This window comes from Mesoplodon bidens (assembly GCF_964165515.1).
Source record: "Mesoplodon bidens genome assembly, chromosome: 12".
NCBI lineage: Eukaryota > Metazoa > Chordata > Mammalia > Artiodactyla > Ziphiidae > Mesoplodon > Mesoplodon bidens.
Window position 1 is genome coordinate 65652677 of NC_138168.1, and position 19776 is coordinate 65672452.

Consider the following 19776-nt stretch of genomic DNA (forward strand, 5'->3'; position numbering starts at 1 on the left):
TTGCGGCACTTAAAACTAGCTCAATTTCTCTTTTCAACATTAGGATTCTCTCCATTTGCATCTTATTTTCTTAAGTCTTCCTGTAAAAAATTTCTTTTGGTATAAACATGATCTAGGTTGTTAACTTATAGTAATTCTGAAATACACATTTCAAAACAACAGACTATAGCACTCTGCTTTGTCATTGACTATTTAGTGCCAGGATGCCAGACTTAATTTTTGCTACTGAATACTATTTTAAATGTATCTGACAGGTGTCTATACATCTGGTTCAATCCTAGCCAGGCTTCTAGAATCAACGTCAAAAAAAAAAAAATGCTACCACAGTTAGAATGTTATATGTACATTTATACACACACAGTCACAACAGAAAAAAATCGTTTAATGTTTTCACATTTTTAACTTCAACAGTTAGTATCATTTTGACAGTCAGTTACAATTTCAGTAAGAGGTTAGTTACTCTGGAGTTAATAACTAAACTACTTTTAAAAATCTGCTGTCTCAACTTAAGGGTTATTTAACAAAAGAATCTTGCAGAGGAATACCTTTTGCAGTACAAGTTTCATTAGGAGGCATCGCTAGTAGTCGGTCACCAGTTTGGATATAACCAGCTTCAATTTTACCAGTTACACAAAATCCAGATCCTTGATCTGCAGAACATGCCAAAATTTTATAATGGTTCACATAACAATATCATCTATGTTTAATACTGCTAGCTATACTAAGTTCCCTAGTAGTTATATAAAACTAGTTCAATGAACATTAAGCAATGATCATTTCAGAATTTTTAATATATCTACTAAATATGACACACCACATTCTACTCTTGATTTTCTTATAAATAAAAATATTTATGTTAGAAAAAGTAGGAATTCATTCCTTTTTCAATTTTATTGAAATGAAATTTATTGAATACTTTCTAAGTACCAGGCACAGTGCTAAACTCTGGGAATAAAAGATGAAAATATAAGCCCCTACCTACAAGGAGTTTACACTAGTGAAGAGAAAAGCAAAAACAATTACACTGTCCTGAGACGAATGTTATTTATAATGTGCAATGGAAAAAAAACAAGGTTCATCAAAGAATCCATGATGATGGGGAACGACTACACTTTAGCGAGGCACTTAGAAGAAGGAACAGGAGTTTACCAGATAGTTTGTGTGCATGTGCAAAGGCACAGTCATAACCAAATGTGGGACGTGCTAAGGCCCATGCGTCATTTATATGGAACTTATATGGGGACCATTTGGAATAATGAGGGAAAGGGCAAGACAGGAGGCAAAAGAGATAGACATGGGACAAATAATAACGGGGCCTCATAAATCACACTTAGGGCTTGAATTTCATCCTCAGTTAAGTAATGGGAAACCAGAAAAGAATTGTGAATGGAAAAGTGACATGATGGTGTTTCTGTGTCAGAGAGATGGGGAGGTTGACTGAAATGCATACATGGACTACAGAAAGGGAAGAAACTCAAGAATTTGAGAATAAGGTATGACAGATTTAGGGTGATAAGGTAAGTGGGGGATAATGGCAAAAACAGAAAAATCTGAGATGTGCATTAACTGTGAGATAGGAAATTAAAGAACAAGATCCATTTTAGCCTTGGTGAATTTGAAGTATCTGCAAGACATACAGATGGAGAAGAGGCATTCAAGGGGGCACCAATCACACCAAACCCATGAGAATGGTACCCTGGGAGCACACGCCCTGTGGAGATGCCCAGCAGCAGTTAGCAGATGTATCTGCAGAGTGAGAACAGGTCTGGGTTGGAGATTTGTGAGGCATCAAGACGCAGGAGATAGATGAAATCATGGATGTCGGTCCAAAGGGAGCATGTAGAATAAGAAGAGGACTGAAGTGACAGAACACGAGTCAAGGGACAGAGAAAGAGGAGCCCACAGAGAAGATACAGAGAGGTGAAAGGAACAGAAGAGCAGGAGAAAGTCGGTCACAGAAACCAAGGGGGAAAAGTTTCAAGGTGGATGTGGCTACGAGCCTCAGAAGTATTGCCAAATTCAAGTAAGATGGAAGTAAGATAGAACTGAACAATGTGCACTGACGTTGGCAACCAAGAGGTCATTTGATAACCTCAGTGGGAACTGAGATTGAGGCAAGCAATGCAGGCAGAAGCCAGGAAGCTGCCTGAAGAGAGAAGAGGTAAACAAGTAGAGTCAGCAAACCCTATTAATCAAAAAGAAAATGAAGCACCTCTTATATTTTAAATAGTTAATAGGCATTTTGAAAAGAATTACCGTACCTCCTCTTCTACTAGAATGCTGGAAAATGATAATAATAAATTTCAATTTCATTGAATGATTTTTGCGAAGCACCTTCATTTATTCATTTATTAAACAACATTTATTAAGTGTGTGTTATGTGCCAGGCCCTGAGCTAGGTCTTGCAAATATGGATATAGAAGTGATAGTACTTGCCCTCAAGGAGTTCACAATCTAAGTGAAATAAACAGCACAGCAACAATTACAAAACTGCATGAAAAATGCAGTGACAGAGGATACAGAGAACAGAGCGACACCTTAGGGTATGTGTGTGGGTGACCTCAATTATCACCCCAGAATTATCACTTTATTGCTGCTCCGTTCCAGATCTACTCTCTACTTCCTGCTCTGTGATAATGGAGACCTGGGGAGCAGCTGACATCTTTACCATACTGATTATTCCAATATATAAGTTATATAGTGGAATAATAAGTTACATCCTTTTATTTATTAAGACCTTTAATTCCCTTTCCATTTTATATTTTTCTGGGTAGGGCCTTGTACACCTTAAACTGGATGTATTCTTAGGTATTTAATACAACACCTCCTCCAACACCTCTTCTGAGTTTGTCCTTCCTTGGGTTCTCTTCCTCAGCCCTGGGGTACCATATAGTGCCCTTGTATCTTACAGTCATTCTTTTTAATATATTAATAATCCTTTATATTAAACTTCCCATTTTACATATGTGTGGTATCTATTTCCTGACCCAGACTGCTATATATGGGTAGGAAATGGACAAGTAAAGAGAGAGAAGAGCACAACATGGGTAGACATAGTGGCAATAAAAACCCTATGTGATTAGGAAATACTGAATGATCCAGTTCAGCTGAAGGATTCAGAAACTAAAGGAATCTAATGGGAGAAAAAAACTATGAGGCTAGACAGATAAAGGATCAGGGTTTTTTTATACTTGGAAGGTGAGTATGAGATGGGGAAATGGTAAGTAAACTGAAGATTCTTCTGGGCAGGGGTGTTAAGTAACTAGAATTGTATACCACTGGCATAAAGAAGGAAGAATCTGAAGACAACATAATAATTTTGTCCAACAAAAGAGGTCAGGAGAGAATGGAAAGGCAGGGACCATACTGAAGAAGGCCAATAGAGGTAGCACTTACCTTTGAAAACATCAGATACACATAATCTAAAAGGCTTGTCAACGGATCTTCGAGGAGGCTTGAAGGAATCTGGAAAAAAATGGAAAAATGGCAAGGTTTAATTTTCAAGTAATTTTTGACTCATGTCCAATGACTCCACTATACTCCCATGTCTCTCAGAAAATAATTTTTTAATAAATACTAACAGCAAATTGACTGTGATTCATATAATACTCTAGTTTATAAAATGTTTTCACATGTGTTTTCTCATTAATGTCACAACAGTCTGTGAGGTAGATAGAGCAGGCATTAATTAAACAAGAAAAATTTAGCATCAGTTTAAATATTGCATATAATTTCAAAATTGGTGACCTAGCTCCTCTGACTACAAATCCTATGCTTTTTCACACATATCACGGTCCCCCATAAAGAACTCTAAATAATAATTAATATCAAGTTCATAATGCATTAAAATTAATATGGCAGTATCCTTACCAATTTGTTCTAATAAACATAGTCCTTTGTACCATTTTGTAAGTTCACTTGACTGAGATCTTGTGATTAGATTATCACCACTGAGACCACTTGTAGGGATAAAAGCTACATCACTTTCCTATAAAAAAGATTGAACATATGAAACTCAATACAACATTGTTTTTAAAAAGTTAAAAGGTTCACTATTAGCATAACTGTACCAAGTTTGCAAAAGCAATGCTGTACTTTTTAAAAAGTAATAGAAATCAGAGAACTACTGCCCTGAAGTTATCTGATACAACAGTTTTCAACTTTCTTGATTTTGTGGGAGGGAAACTCACAAGCATTAAGCATTGAGTGTTTCCAAAACACTCAAGCATTTTTACCTAGTAACATAGGCATATTTCACATTTTTGCTGGAGAAATTTCTCTCTACTAGTTTCCACATTCCTCTGTGACCTCACTAAACCTATACATCTAATTTAATAGGTGGAGAAAAAGTCTTCTACTTATACTAGATCCAAGCCAATTTATAAATTGTATGCAATTTTCTAAAATGAAGTAATCCAGGGAATTCCCAGGAGTCCAGCGATTAGGGCTCTGCACTCCAACTGCAGGGATCCCTGGTTGGAGAACTAAGATCCTGCATGCCACGCGTGGCATGGCAATAAACGGTCAGTCAAACAAACAAACAAACAAATAAAATGAAGTAATCCAAAGAATGTAAGATATACATAATACCAGGGAGAAATAAAAACAAAAAGAATTAAAATACTGAACAAGAATAGCAAAGTAGTTTTTTCTCTCATATCAGTACGATGAGACTTAAGGAAAGTACCCAAATAAATTTAAAATTATCTTACCTTAAAACCTGCTTGCTTAAGAAAGTGCCCAAGTTTTCCAGTAATCTCTTGAAACCTTTCTTGTTGCCAATTAACCTGATAAAGATCCAATTTATTTTTAAAACTATGCTTCAGACCATGCTATATATAAAAATTTAAATTTTTGCAATAAAATATAAAGTCAAGACTATAAAATATAATTATAAAATCTATTAAATATGAAATCTATTAAAATTAAAGCTCACAATGTCAGATCTTACTATTAATATGATCTAAAAGTAAATTTTCTTACGACAGAAAGGCTGGAAACAAACTCCAATGTTTATAGAATTTTTTGGATATGCTAAAAGTGACTTCAAATGTGGGGAGAAAAAGCGAATAACTTATTGAATTGTGCCTGGACCAACTGCTGAAATAAAATAAAATTACTGACACCCCCCCGCAAGTCAAACAGACATCTTAGTATATGTATATGTAATATGAACTCTAGATAACCATTCCCATGCTATAGTATTTAGGAGTAAATGTAACAATGTCTGTAACTTGTAACTTACATGGAAATTCATGTCAAAATAAGATAGATTAATGGATGGATACAGGGGTAGATAGACAAAAATGAGATAAAGCAAGTGGTAGAATATTATGTAGCAGGTATAATATGGGTGTTACTGTAAAATCCTTTCAACTTTTCTTTATGTCTGAAAATTTACATACTAAAATACTGGGAAAAAATAAAAGGTATATGTAATAATGATACTATAAAAGAGCTATGTAGAAAAACTTAGGTGAATATGAATTTGATCTCAGGGTAAGAAAATACCTAAGCATAATGAAAGAAATCAAAAGGAAATAGTAATATCTTTAAATTAAGCTTACAAATTGATTTTTTAAAGCTTCAAAAATGAGCAAACTATATAAATTCCAAAAGAAAAAATACAAATGATAATATACAAAGTATTTTTAAATATTATGACCATTCATAGAAGAGTAAGTTTAAAGAAGAAAAATCATGTTTTATATATCAAATTGGAATACAATCTTTTAATAACAGCAGTGTTGATAAGAATTTGGGGAAGTGCACACACCATACAGAAGTAAATAACTAGAACTTTTCTCAAAGGTATTTTCATCATGTACAGCAAGTCTTAAAAAAAATATATATATATATCCTTAGGCCCAGAATTTCCATAGAATAGACTATTTCTTTTTTTTTTTTTTTTGTGGTACACGGGCCTCTCAGTGTTGTGGCATCTCCCGTTGCGGAGCACAGGCTCCGGACGCGCAGGCTCAGTGGCCATGGCTCACGGGCCCAGCTGCTCCGCGGCATGTGGGATCTTCCCAGACCGGGGCACGAACCCGTGTCCCCTGCATCGGCAGGCGGACTCTCAACCACTGCACCACCAGGGAAGCCCGAATAGACTATTTCTAAACACACACACACACATACACAAAACTGGAAATATTCAAAAGTAGGGGATTGTCTGAATAAATGTTAGTGTATCTTTAAAATACACTAGAATAAAGCTATAAAACCTGCCTCTTTGCCTCTTTGCATAAAAATTATTAATTACTTGGAAACATGAACAAGAATATTGTCAATTTTTTTAAAAAGTAGATAATGAAACAGACTAGAACCCAATATTATTAAAAAAAAGATTTTTACGTGTAAAAATAAAATGGATGGAAGTACAAAATGAAAAGTTAAAAACTGGGCAGGGGAGTTAGAAATATAGGTTATTTCAGGTTTTCTTTATACTAAAATAAATATGCATTTTTATAACTTAAAATGACTTTAAGATTTATAAATTAATTCTGAAAGTGAGAATTTATCTTCTTGCTTAAAAATTACTAATACCTCATTTATTTAATATTAGCATCATGAATTTATTTTTTTAAATATGACAACTGGACTAAGAAAATGTATACTAGTCACACCTGAGGTCACCAATATGGCAGAACATCATCCTAACTACCATCGAAAACGAATTCTCAAGAAGCCTTTAAATACCTGATCCATTTTATTGACTGCAACTGCAAGCTGGGTCACTCCCAGAGAACGAACCAAGAGGCCATGTTCTCGTGTTTGTCCCCCAGTCTCAAATCCAGCTTCAAACTCTCCCCTGCTGGCATCTACAACTAAAACTGCTACATCTGCCTAAAAAAGGAAAAAAAAACAATCAAAACTAGAAATAATGTCACAGCCATTTTAATTCAAAGGACAGATTATTAAATTAATTGTGTTGGTGAGATTTTAAAGGCAGACTCTAACCTGACACCAAATACAAAGCAAATCAAAGGAATTACACAGATGGATTAAAATTTTAAATAGAAGAAAGTACTAGCATGTGACAAAAAAATAATGACATGAATAAAAAATTCCCATATTTGATTACATAATAATTATGATAACCACGCAAAGGAGGAAAAACATAAAATTAAAACATACTTAAACAGGGACAAATATTTATAACATTTAAGGTAAAAGTTATAATCTTAATATCAAGTCTTTATCAAAGAAGAAGAAAAAGTACAGCTCCATATAAAACTAGTTAAAGGATACAAGCAACTTGCTAAAGAAGAAATATAAATGGTCAATAAACATTAAGAAAATTCAAATTTATTAGAAACCAAAAAAAAAGGACATTAAAAACACATCAACAGGACTTCCCTGGTGGCGCAGTGATTGAGAGTCCGTCTGCCTATGCAGGGGACACGGGTTCGTGCCCCGGTCCAGGAGGATCCCACATGCCGCGGAGCGGCTGGGCCCATGAGCCATGGCCGCTGAGCCTGCGCGTCCGGAGCCTGTGCTCCGCAACGGGAGAGGCCACAACAATGAGAGGCCCACGTACCGCAAAAAAACAAAAAAAACCCACATCAACATATTCCTCCCTTCTCCAATTTTACAAATCGCAATGTCAAAGATTTAAAAGACAAAATTATTACACAGGCAAGGGTGCAGGGAGACGGGCATTCATATACATTGCCTGGGGAACAGTAAGTCCACCACCTTCCTGGAGGGCTTTTTTTTTTTTTTTTTTTGCGGTATGCGGGCCTCTCACTGTTGTGGCCTCTCCCGTTGCGGAGCACAGGCTCCGGATGCACAGGCTCAGCGGCCATGGCTCACGGGCCCAGCCGCTCCGTGGCATGTGGTATCTTCCCGGACCACGGCAGGAACCTGTGTCCCCTGCATCAGCAGGCGGACTCAAAACTACTGCGCCACCAGGGAAGCCCCCTGGAGGGCATTTTCACAGTAAGTATCAATAGCCTTAAAATTATGTTTATTTTGTTTCCCATCAACTCTGTATCTAGGAATTTATCCTAGAGAAGTAATTATGGATCTACAAAGAAATTTGTCAGAGTACTGTTTATAATGATAAAAAGTTGTCAATAAATGAATTTTCAAAAAATAGCATAGGTTCCCACTATTCCTTTGTGTTGTTGATGCTTCTTTATGTGACTCCACTTGCACCATATGAATGCAGTACTTGAAAATTTGCAGAAAACAGTTTGTGCAACCATAGATGTTCCTCCATTCTCATTCTCATCAATGATTTCTGTCAGTGCATCATCAGGACATTTCTTAAATGAACGCTCCATCTTTCATTTACCCCTTTCACAGTTTTTGCCTTGTATGCATACCTGTTCTTATAGAAATCTGCTTTTCTGTAATTCAGGATATAATGGCTAAATTTGGCACTCCCCTCTTCACCTATCTCAGACTGTTACAAGACAATCACTTTTTCTTAAGGGTCCTCTTATATTCGATTCACATCAAGTGCTCTGGCCTTTTGATCAGAACAGAGTCCAGAACAGCTTTTCTCTTTGTTGTTTCCTCAATGACACTTCATGTTTCTGCTATCAGTTTTTAAAGATTTTCACATGTCATCATATAATCCACACCATAATGGGAAATGAAATGGTCATAATGTAAGTAAAGAATTTATCAGATACTTTGTTCGGAATACAACAGAACTTTATAATTTAAATCATAAGTATCATGTACATACTTTGGTGGGGGCAATTTACACTCTTATTTCTATTCTTTTTCCTTTAATTCTTACCCAAATATTCCTTCTGCTTTATATCTACTCTTAAGTGCATCATTCATACCCAATCCTTCATGACTTCTAATGTTAAACTCCTAATTTCTTCAATGAGATCCAGTTCTTTTGATCAAGGATTCTTAGTTAAGAGCACAAACTAAAGCAATCAATTTGAAAACTGGCTCTTTCACTCATGTGTAGTCACTAGCAGGTCTCACACCTCAGGCAAATAGACAGCTATCCCACCTCACAGAAACACTGGGGGATAAATGTAGTTTACTTAAAGCCCTGATCTTCCAAATCCTAGGCTCAATGACTGTAAATCTCCTTCTCATCAGGTTTTGCTAATAACTGTCAAATTATATTTACTTTTTTAGATTAAAAATTGAATGTCATTGAACTGGTATTAAGATACCTAAGTCAGTAAGTATTCTTCCTGATCCTCTTTCCTATTAACATCTCAAAAAAAATTACTGGGCAATTTCTCTATTCTTTCTAAGCAACAGCTTGTCTTTGGGAGCTCAAATGCCTATACATATTCAAGGAAGCCTTTTAAGTGGTAAAAAGCGATCTCTCCTCATCTATCATGTATACTGTGTATATTCTTCTTGTAGTACATCTGTGTTAGCCTTTCATTGTTACATGTCTTACCTTTCTACACTGTGATTTCCTTGAGGAGAGGCTACTTGTACTATATGCATCTCTGTATCCAGAAAAGCCTACCACAGTACCTCATACACTGGGTACGTTACTTAATATCTTTGAGCCTATTTCTTCATTTGTCTTATAATGGAATTCAATTAAATAATCTCTAAAATCCTTTCCTACCCTAACTCCATCAGGAGTTTGGAATAAATGTTCTTTACAATTACTCTGGACTCTAAGATTCTAGGATTAAAAAACATTTCAGTGTCATTGTGTGTTCTGGTGTTTGCCTCTCCCATTAAACTATCAAAATGTGCTTTATAGTCCATCATATCTCCACACTGCCTACCATTGTGCTTGGCACATAGCAGGCATTCAGTAAGTTTTCACTGAATGAAAACATACATACAGACACACACATACACACACATACATACACACATACACATACATACATACACACATACACATACATACACATACACACACATACACATAAGGAAACAAAGAGAAAAATATCTCCTTTAGTAAATGCAGTGAGAAGTATATCAATTTAAAATGGGGCTAATATGTATTTCACAGAATTGTTACAAGGCTTAGATTAAACTAAATGCATGCAAAATACCTAGTAGAGTCTGGCCTGTATTCAGTACTCAATCAATGTGATAATTATTACTTTTCAATCTTCCTTATCTCATTCAGTCCATGGACTGTAAATTAATATTCTGAAACTATATGTCAACTTCCTTAAATAGAATCAAATATTTCCTTATTTATCTTCAAATATATTCTAATTTATTCATATAACATCCTTTTTAGGTTGACATGCTCATAACACTTGTTGATAAACATTCCCTTTAAATGGGTGGAAGAACTCAGAAAATGGTCAATCACTGAACACTTTTGCCAAGTGACACAAACTTTTGAACTCTCCATATTTTCCAATAGTCATCTATTATAGAAGAAATCAATGTCCTATATATGTAGTGCTATTTGCATTGTTTTAATTATTTAAAGTTATTATCTTTGGTTTTTTCAGTATCCTCATTAAGAATCATGTAAGCTTACAAATTGCAATGGCTTTTTAATCTTAAGAAAGCAAATAAACCACAGGGGGAAGACTCCCAAGCTTCACTATTTCTGCATAAATTAACTCTTTAAAAAGATATACGACTTGAATACAAATATAGTAAAAAGGCAGATGTTGAAATATTCACTCCAACTTAGTAATAAATGAATTATAAAGCTATGCCTCATTGAGCCCTTACCATTATTTTTACTACAAAGAAATTCATAGCTTTTATACATTTGCTTCTTTGTAATAAATTAGAAAAGGTTTTATAAAGTACCAAGAGAGATTATGAAAAATACATTTCTCTATTTTTTTTTCAAATTTTTTAAAAAGTTAAAATTTTAATATTTTAAAAGTTATAATCCTAGCATTATAACCTCAGCATCAGGAAATTTTATGTATAATCAGTGTACTTTGGTTAAGAAAATATCTGGTACCTGGGCTGCTCCTGTAATCATATTTGGAATGAAATCCTTATGGCCTGGAGCATCCATTAATATAATAACTTTGGTTTTGGTCTCAAACTTTGTCATACCAACATCCATTGTTACTCCCCTTAAAGAAAACATAAAATGGTTAGAATGCACTATAGAAATAATCAGTGTTATGGATTAAATTATTTAATAATATAGGTGAAATGACAGTCTAGAGAGTAATAATGGGAATTCTATTATATAGTCTATTATTTTGAATAAGTAGGCTATCTGGAAATTCTGCTGTAACAGAATTACACTGATATGGCTTTAAAACAAGGTTTGGATACAACAAGAGCTTAATCAAAATGATTGATGCTTCCCATTTCCTTTTTTTTTTTTTTTTTCAGTAAGAAGCCATACAGATTGTGAACAAAAAAAGATATATAGGGACATATCTGGAGTGGGAAACAATAAATATTGCACATAAGAAAAGATAAAAATGAAGAATGACCACTATCAGAATGTACCTTTCCTCATTTTCTTACATTTATGCTTCACTAATTATAGAAATAAACTTATAAAACTTTCATTTGTAAGGTTGGTCAGTATGTTACACATTTAGCAAACAGGAAATATCAAAGGAGATGCACAATTTTTTAACAGTTGAGAGACAGGGACAGTAGTGGTTTTGCATCCCATGTCATCCTCTTGGAGTCCAACACAGTGCCTCTTCTTAGCCACAAAAACATAGATTCAGATATAAGAAAGCCCAGGAGGGTCTACAAAAGTAGCAAGCCTTTCTAGACTTTATGAATTTAAAAAGGGAAATCATGTGGGCAATAAACTAGGTAATTATTCATCCTGGTTTGCCCAGGATAGTCCATAGTAAGGAATGAGCACTCCCTTCTACTGCTAAAGTGTCCCAACAATTATAATGGTAAATTATGTGTCCACCCTAGCAGTCAGGTAACTGTGGGTCTCCTTAGTCAAGTTATTCTAGTTTAATCCGAAACCATGGGCCATTTGAGTTTGCAAAAATGATACTTAATTCTCTTTAATAATCCCCAAATAACTGCCTGAGAATAGTGATGAACCAAGACTAAGTCTGAGCTCCTCCCTGGACTGCTTTAACCATACTCTTTTGACCCAGCTCTGCTCTGCATTTGTAACTGAGAGGATATGAAAATGTCACTTAGGCTACTAATTTCTGTCCAACACCTGAGCAGAACAGAGGATTTATAAATACTTAACATGGTGGGATAAGCAATTCACTGTATTTTTGAAATGCTACTAAGGAATATATAGTGGTGAATTAAAACTCCCATTATGTATATGGAAGCTTCTGCTACCCACAGAATAAAGGAATATTCTAAAAATTGTAGCATGCTGAGCAATAGAAAACTACCAGCAGCAAACATATGACAGCCAACTAGCAGATTTATTATTAAAAAAAAACACTAAAATTATTAATTATTCTAGGAAAGAGACAGATTATTAGCTTACTTGCCTGCTCAACTCACACATGAAGTAAATTCAAACAAAGCCATTCTAACTTAATTATACTGTCCTCAATCTCTTTACCTACTTAATAGATGGTACAAAGAAAACTAAAAAGCCATATATCAATCATCTGCTTAATAAGCTGATAGGTGGAAATTTAGTCTTCTAATACTGACATCATACAAAATTCTGTTTTCCAATATTTGTTTTCCAAAAATGTGTAACTGTCCACCTATTTTTTCTTACTAGGTTGTAAAACAAGCTTGTGATACTATGAAGAATAAGAAAGACACCTACAAGAGAAAAACAAAACAAAACTCAAACCACTATGATATAAAATTCTATTTACCAGAAGAGCTAAGGAATATTGTGACCTGCTTTATTGAGAATTATCTTATATCAATACTCCAAGAAAATAAACATACATACTTTTAAAAAGTATGAAAATCCAAATATGTTCTCTAATCATATTCAGAATGAAGACATCAGAGAACAGAGTAACTTCTTTGTTGATTCAGGACTTTCAGAGGGCTTCAGTCTATTATTTTGAGACAGTAGGTATATTTGCCATTTCACTTAATTATAAGTGTCCTCTTTCTTTCCTGACAAAGGTGCCATTGGCTTCCCCATCCCTACCAGTTCTAACATGAAATATCCAAAAAGACTTCAAGAGAAATACTTTGGCCAGAAGTATATGAATATCTATATTCTCCTAAAATCTCACCAAAGTTAGCATTGAACACAGTAACACATACAGGAGTAATCGAATGGATTAGATCTACCTGGTAGGAGACAGGTTTAATTACTTGTTTGTTGACTCTGTCTCATAAAAGCATAGTACAGAAAGTATAAAGATGAATTAAGCCTGGTAATTTGAATTTACTGGTCATTTTGATTCTAGATAGAAGACAGTTTACTACAAAAAGTTACCTTTCCTTTATAACCTGATATAATAATCTTATGTATATTAACATTATATATATTAATTTTAAATTAAGAGTCTTACTCATAATACTCATAATTCAAAATCAAGACAATTTGACATATACTCAGGGAAGTGACAACCGAAACTTCTCCCACAGAATAATTAGCTAAGGGTTTTTACTGCCTTTTTCTCTCTTTTTTTTTTAACTTTTAATAAACATTTTTTAAACCATTTTCATAGAATTTGGAAGAGTAAAAAATGTATGTAGACTACAATGAAAACTACAATAAAAACATTTCCCTGATAACTGAAAACTTTTTTCTAAAAATGGTCTCTAAAATATTTCATGCTTTGTTTCATGCATATTCAACACATATTACATACTTATTTAAAAGACTATATACCATTTCAGAATGAAAATTTTGAAATATAGTGACTACCTTTCCCTTTCTTCGCCAGTCTCATCCAAGACCCATGCATATGCAAACGAAGCTTTGCCAGCCTTTTTAGACTCTTGTTCATACTTATGCATAGTTCTTTTGTTTACATTACCCAGAAGATAAAGCAAATGGCCCATCAGAGTACTTTTCCCAGCATCAACATGACCTACGGAAAATTGATTGAGGATTAATATTAGGTACATTTTCTAGATGTTGTTCACATTGAGGCGTTGTGTGAATATGTAATTCAATAGTTCATGTCAGTGTTTAGAGTAATAAATACCAATTTTTATCAAATAAGAGTTAAGACGTCTAAATAGAGGGGAAAATCATGTCTCTTTAAAGGGGGGAAAATTTCCTTGATTTCTGGAAATTAAGATTGTCAACAAGACAGGCAATTTTCAAATGTTCACAAAATGAAAATGCCACAACCAAGTCTAATGACCTCTTTAGTGACTTGGCATTATTTCACCCAGAGTGACCTTGGAAACTTGACATTATGATGCAATGCCTCCTTGCTTCATGTCTATTTACACCCACACAGAAATAAGGAGGGGAACGAGTTTCCATGCTGCCACTAGCAAGTTGGGCTTGAGCAGTTGACTGACAATCCGGAGGAACAAAGGGCATTACCAATGACCACTAGGTTGAGGAGTTGCTTCCCTCCTTGCCGCTTTTCCAGCTCCGCTTTGATATCTATTTGTTGCCTCAGCTTGCTAGACTTTTTCACTGCTGTTGGTGTTGAACTCTGCTCTTCTGATGCTTGAATGGTGTGGGATGGAAGAGCTGATTTAGAAGCGGTCTCAAGTACATCAGAAGAAACAAGGCTGGTATCTTCACTAGAATGTCCTTTTTGAGGTGTGTGAAAAATATGACCATTTTCTTCAGCAGTTACTCTACAGAAAGCATAGATAGGAATAAAGTGCTTAAAACAATTCGACTGACATCCTATAATGTCAGAAAGGCAGAGAAGTTGTCTCTTCATATTCCTTACACTTGCAGACCAAAAAATGATCTTCACTAAGTGGCTAGAGTCTGTTAAGGTGGAAATGATAAGTAGCTAGACCCAAACCACACAAATACATACATGGAAGATCCCAGGAGAAAAACAGACGACCAAAAACTAAGATAAGAAGAAAATATCCCATAGAATAACTGAAATTCAATGTGTTAGCCCATAGCTTAGCCATACAATCCTATCGAAACAGATGGCATAAAGGAGATATTTTGTAAAAATTGGCACTGTGCTCCTGGAGATAAATCAGTACTAAAAAAATAGCTTTATCAGTTTTATCCCTAACTCATTTCTCCAACCGGACAGAGACTTACAATTTTTTTTGCTCAAACACTATCCTTAAGGGATATATCGCTAAATGTGTACATTTTCTTATTACTTTTCGCAAAAGAGCTTTAATTCATTAATTCAACAAACACTTGATTCACTAAAAACTATATTAACATATACTAGCACTGATGTTGAGAAGGAAAGATAAAGAAATGAAAAAGTTATCAACTGATCCCAAAAGCTTACAATCTATTGAGGAGCTCAGATATGTAAAGTAGAAGCAATACCATCTAGCTTAACTTATTTCCTCCTTGACAATGACAATGCCTCCAAAAGTAAACACTGATCTTAGTTCTTCAATAGTTCTTGGACTATCCTCCATAGAAACTATACCAGTGCTATGCCATGGATAGCTATAAAGGATGTAATCTAATCAACAAGACTATGATGTGTCTTACCTTTCCTTCAATGACACAGAGTTAGGACAAAGAACAGGTTAAATTGCAAGTTATTAAGAATGAAACCAATTATATGTGACAATGTGGATCTGGCAGAGAAGAATTACATACAGAAAGCAGTTTACAAAAATAACTTAAGGATTGCAGCGTAATGGAAATGTGTACGAACAGTAAATCTGTCAATATTTTCTTCTTGCCCACAATAACAAAAACAGATTCATTGTTCCCCTTCAGGGTGTTTTTACATGCTCCACACTGACCCTTCCTCCTATGCCTCAGGAAAGAATCACATTCGTTATATTTGCAACTTCATTAAAAGCCTCATATTCATTCCCATTTTATTTTGGTTTTGCGAATCTCCACTAACCAACTTTGGTGTTCACCTTTTAACACTGCTTAAACAGATTAGCTTCATCTCAAACTACAGGGAAAAAATATAAGTATGTGGAAAATGTTCCCATTCTTTTTTTTAAAAGAGTCCAACCGACTAAGTTAAGTAAATCAAATTTAAACTATAATTTGCAAACATTTATTTGAATGACCACAGCTAGTTCTCTAAAACAAAAACATGACAACTCTGCATTTAGGGGAGTAAAAAAAAACCCCTACAAATTACAATGAAAGTATTCAACCAGAATGACTAGTCACGTCACAGAATCTGGTTCTGATCAGACCTGAGAGAAATCACAATCTCTGGCTGCAAATCTTTCTGTTTTCAGTGACAGAGGCTTTTCTTCAAAGGAAAGCTCACGCTAACTCCAACATGGAAAACAGATAAAGCAGAACAGCTATGGCTGACACCGTGGGTTGAGGCCTGAAACTCAGCTCACCCACCAATCCAGGCAGCACTGCTCAGGATAGGAAGAGCATCACAAAACATGGCCTGACTCGATTATTTCATTTACAATTTAGTAACATGAAAGGTTTGCTTTTCTTTCACTTTCATAATAACATTCCCTTCAAGTAAATTTTAGGCAAACTGCAAATTAGTTCACTAAACTGTACAATGTTAGAGAAAAGGGTCAAAGTAATTAGAAAAGCATCGATGAAAGTCTGTACTTAGTAGAAACTTCTGCATAATATGTAGTAAAAGTTAATGTTTTAAGATTTTGAAAAATCTCAAAGATGAGGTCTAAAAATGACCATTCTGGGTTCAGGATTATAATTACTGACTGGTACAAAAGAAAGTATAGGTTGGTTGAATATTTTTTCAGGTGCTTTCTGATATAATTTTGTAACCTTATCTACTATTTTAAAGTGACCAGTCTGTTTTTTTTTTTAAACCATCTTTCCAAGAGTGGGAATATTTCTACATGAATCTAGAGGCTTAATCTTTCTTTGTGAGTTATTTAAATGATACTGGAAAGCTAATAATTTAGATTGAAGAGGTTAAGCACAGAGTTATTTGTTCTCTATGCAAGGTTCTAACGATTTTTACTTACTGCACTTTCTAGAGAGATATTTACTACCTTTACTATTAGTGAAGAAAAAGTTTGCTGTTTCAGTTTCTTCTAAGAAATGCATTATCCTTTTTTTATAAGCTGCCACTGGGAATCACACTATGTAGAAATCTATGATGCTGAAATCTTGACTCAAAAGTGTTTAATTATGTTTCTCTGTGCTTTCTTGAGACCAAATCAAAACAGCCTAAGTATTATCCCTATTATAAATATCCCCCCAAAATCCTATAAAAGTATTTGAAGTAAATATAGCTTGGTCCTTGAGCAACAATATGCATTCTGAGTATCTCCATTTGTACTTGCAGACCTTTCACATTCTGATGACTTCTCCCACAGGGCCACATCAAAATATTGGCTCACAGGCTGCTGTTTACCTTTATACTATTTCCAGGTTTATTTTTAAAATAAAATGTATTTCTCCAAGGACTCTGATCAATAAATATTTAAATAACTGTTCTATGAAAGGAATATGATGACGAACATTAATGGTCCCTGTCCTCATGAAGCATATAGTCTTGTAAGACTCTGAAAGGCTTGCATTATACTTGTAAAGCATAGAGGTGGGTTTCTAAGAATTATTTACTTATATTTACTATTTATTTTTTTCTTGATCATTTATTACCCATTATTTTTATAAATATTCACATAGATAACTATGCATTTACTTCTAATATACAGATAGATTAATATACATAGACAAGTCTAGAATCAAGCCTATTTTCTCATTCCCTTTTCTTTGTACTATGCTCATCTGCATGTTGCTTTCTAAGCCTCTGAAACCTTCTGCATAAGATTATAAAATCCTTAGAACAAGGAATTGTGTATTCTATTTACTTTTTCTCTCTCAATGAAAATAATTCCATAATAGGATTAAATGGCACTCAAGACATGAGAATAAAAAAGGTACTTATGATTCTTACAAACCAACCTTCATTCAGAGAGAAAAGACATACATTGAGCTTTTTGTTACTGAATCAGGATTCAGAATTATTTTAACGGGCTAAAGTTACTCAAATTAAAAATTAACTTTTTCATTCATCCATTTAACTAACATATACTGAATGCCTACTATGTCCTAGATATGGACTTCTTTCCCTCACTAAATTTGAAATCTAATGAATAAAGTCTTGCTTCTATAAAATAAAATTAAAAAATGAACTAGGTAATCATTAACATTCTTCCCAACCAAGACTTATGGATACTTCTATTAATTTACATAAAAGAATGTTGTAAGGGAGAAAAAAATGGCTGCTGAGTTTGTATTTCCTGAAACTGGGGGGGCGGGAATCCTCTATTGTTTATATTTGATAATAGTGTTTCGTGTCTGATAGACAAAATATATATAATTTATAAATAATAGATTTAGGAAATGATTGAAAAACCTGAAAACTTTTAAAGAAGTTTAAAGTTAATGTCTTTAGGGGAACTAAGATCCCACATGCTGCACGGTGCGGCCAAAAAAAAAAAAAAAAAAAAGTAAAGTTAATGTCTTTAAACTGTGCTGTTATGTCTCAAGCAACCCACTTCCCTTGTCTATAAAAACTCCTGAGAGAATCCTAAAGACTGTGAAAAGAAAGAATAAATGAGTGCTACTAAAGTATGACTTATTATCATTTCTCACTAGATATTTGCAATTTTAGATAAGTTTTATTTTATATTTTGTCTTTGTTATACTGATCCATTTTATTCAGTATGAAAATCTAAGAGTTTAAAGATAATAGTAAAAAAAATTTAATTAATGATTCCTTGATTCACCAACTACATTTAATTCCCAAACACTGCTTACTTATGCCATCTAGTGGCAAAGGATTCCCTACCTCACAATGCTAGATTTCACAAAATCATAGGTTTTTAACGTTAAAGTAGCTATATTTAATCTGTATAAGGAAACTGACAGTGAGGTAGGTTAATATATATAGGTAAGTCTAGAATCAAGCTTAATTTCTCATCCTCTTTTCTTTGTACTATGCCATACTGAGGACCCATTATACTTCAATGATTATATTATGCAAAATTGAAATAGATTCTCTTTCTTACAGTCTAACAAGGAGACAATACTAATTTCAAAAAAGGGGGGAGGGGTTAAAAAACCTTACCCAGGCACTTCAAATCCCATAGTTTGCTTCTTTCCAGATACAGTCATTTTAGTAACTTTTGGCACAATTTCAGATTCACTTCGAGATGACTGGGAATCTATTGATTTTCCTAATGAAAGAGTAAAATATAAAAGGCTAGTTAATTCAAATTGATTCCTAGAAACATTTATTACATATTAAATACATATTATGGTAATTTTCACAGAATCACATCTTTATATGTATTTTTTCTCTAAAAAATATTCAGCGAAATTTTAAAATGCTGAAAGAAATTCTTCTGTCACCCTATTCTGGGAAATCCCCCATTGTCAGGACTCTGCTGTGCTTAACCTCCACCAAATCTCTTCCTAATTTTGAACTGACTCTTAAGTTTCAGTATTAAGAGGTCACAAGGTGGTTTCTGCATTGAGCCTCATTCTGACATTATACCTAGACCCTGTATCCCCCTCTCCTACCACACCCTTTCACAATACTAAAATTGTCCGGTCAGTTAGCAGATGGCTAAACTATTTTTAATCGTGATACCTATAAACTGATGAGCAAGTTGAGAGTCTGCTGAATTGTGCTAGATACTGCATATATTTTACTTGCTCACAATACTAGACTTAGTAAGATATTTGATATCTCCATAGAATATGGGGGAAGAAGTCAATATAGAAAAAGTAAATTAAGAACATGAAGGAGGATAAATTACGAGCTAGATCAAAGTAAGACTTTTATGCATTTGATCCTTTAAAAAAATATA

General features: G+C 34.2%; 1 protein-coding gene across 4 annotated transcripts in view; it reads right to left on the reverse strand.

The window, feature by feature from the left end:
• HBS1L (HBS1 like translational GTPase) overlaps positions 1–19776 on the reverse strand; it is an 83514-nt gene that overhangs the window by 13021 nt on the left and 50717 nt on the right. For 3 of the 4 annotated variants that reach the window (XM_081250812.1, XM_081250816.1, XM_081250815.1), the window contains 9 exons: positions 19032–19140; positions 14366–14628; positions 13733–13898; positions 10889–11006; positions 6700–6846; positions 4713–4787; positions 3871–3988; positions 3397–3465; positions 546–650 (listed from right to left, as the gene is read on the reverse strand). In XM_081250812.1, the coding sequence (XP_081106938.1) occupies positions 546–650; positions 3397–3465; positions 3871–3988; positions 4713–4787; positions 6700–6846; positions 10889–11006; positions 13733–13898; positions 14366–14628; positions 19032–19140 (1170 nt within the window). The remainder of the gene's footprint in view (positions 1–545; positions 651–3396; positions 3466–3870; positions 3989–4712; positions 4788–6699; positions 6847–10888; positions 11007–13732; positions 13899–14365; positions 14629–19031; positions 19141–19776) is intronic. The other variant, XM_081250813.1, reaches the window with a different exon arrangement.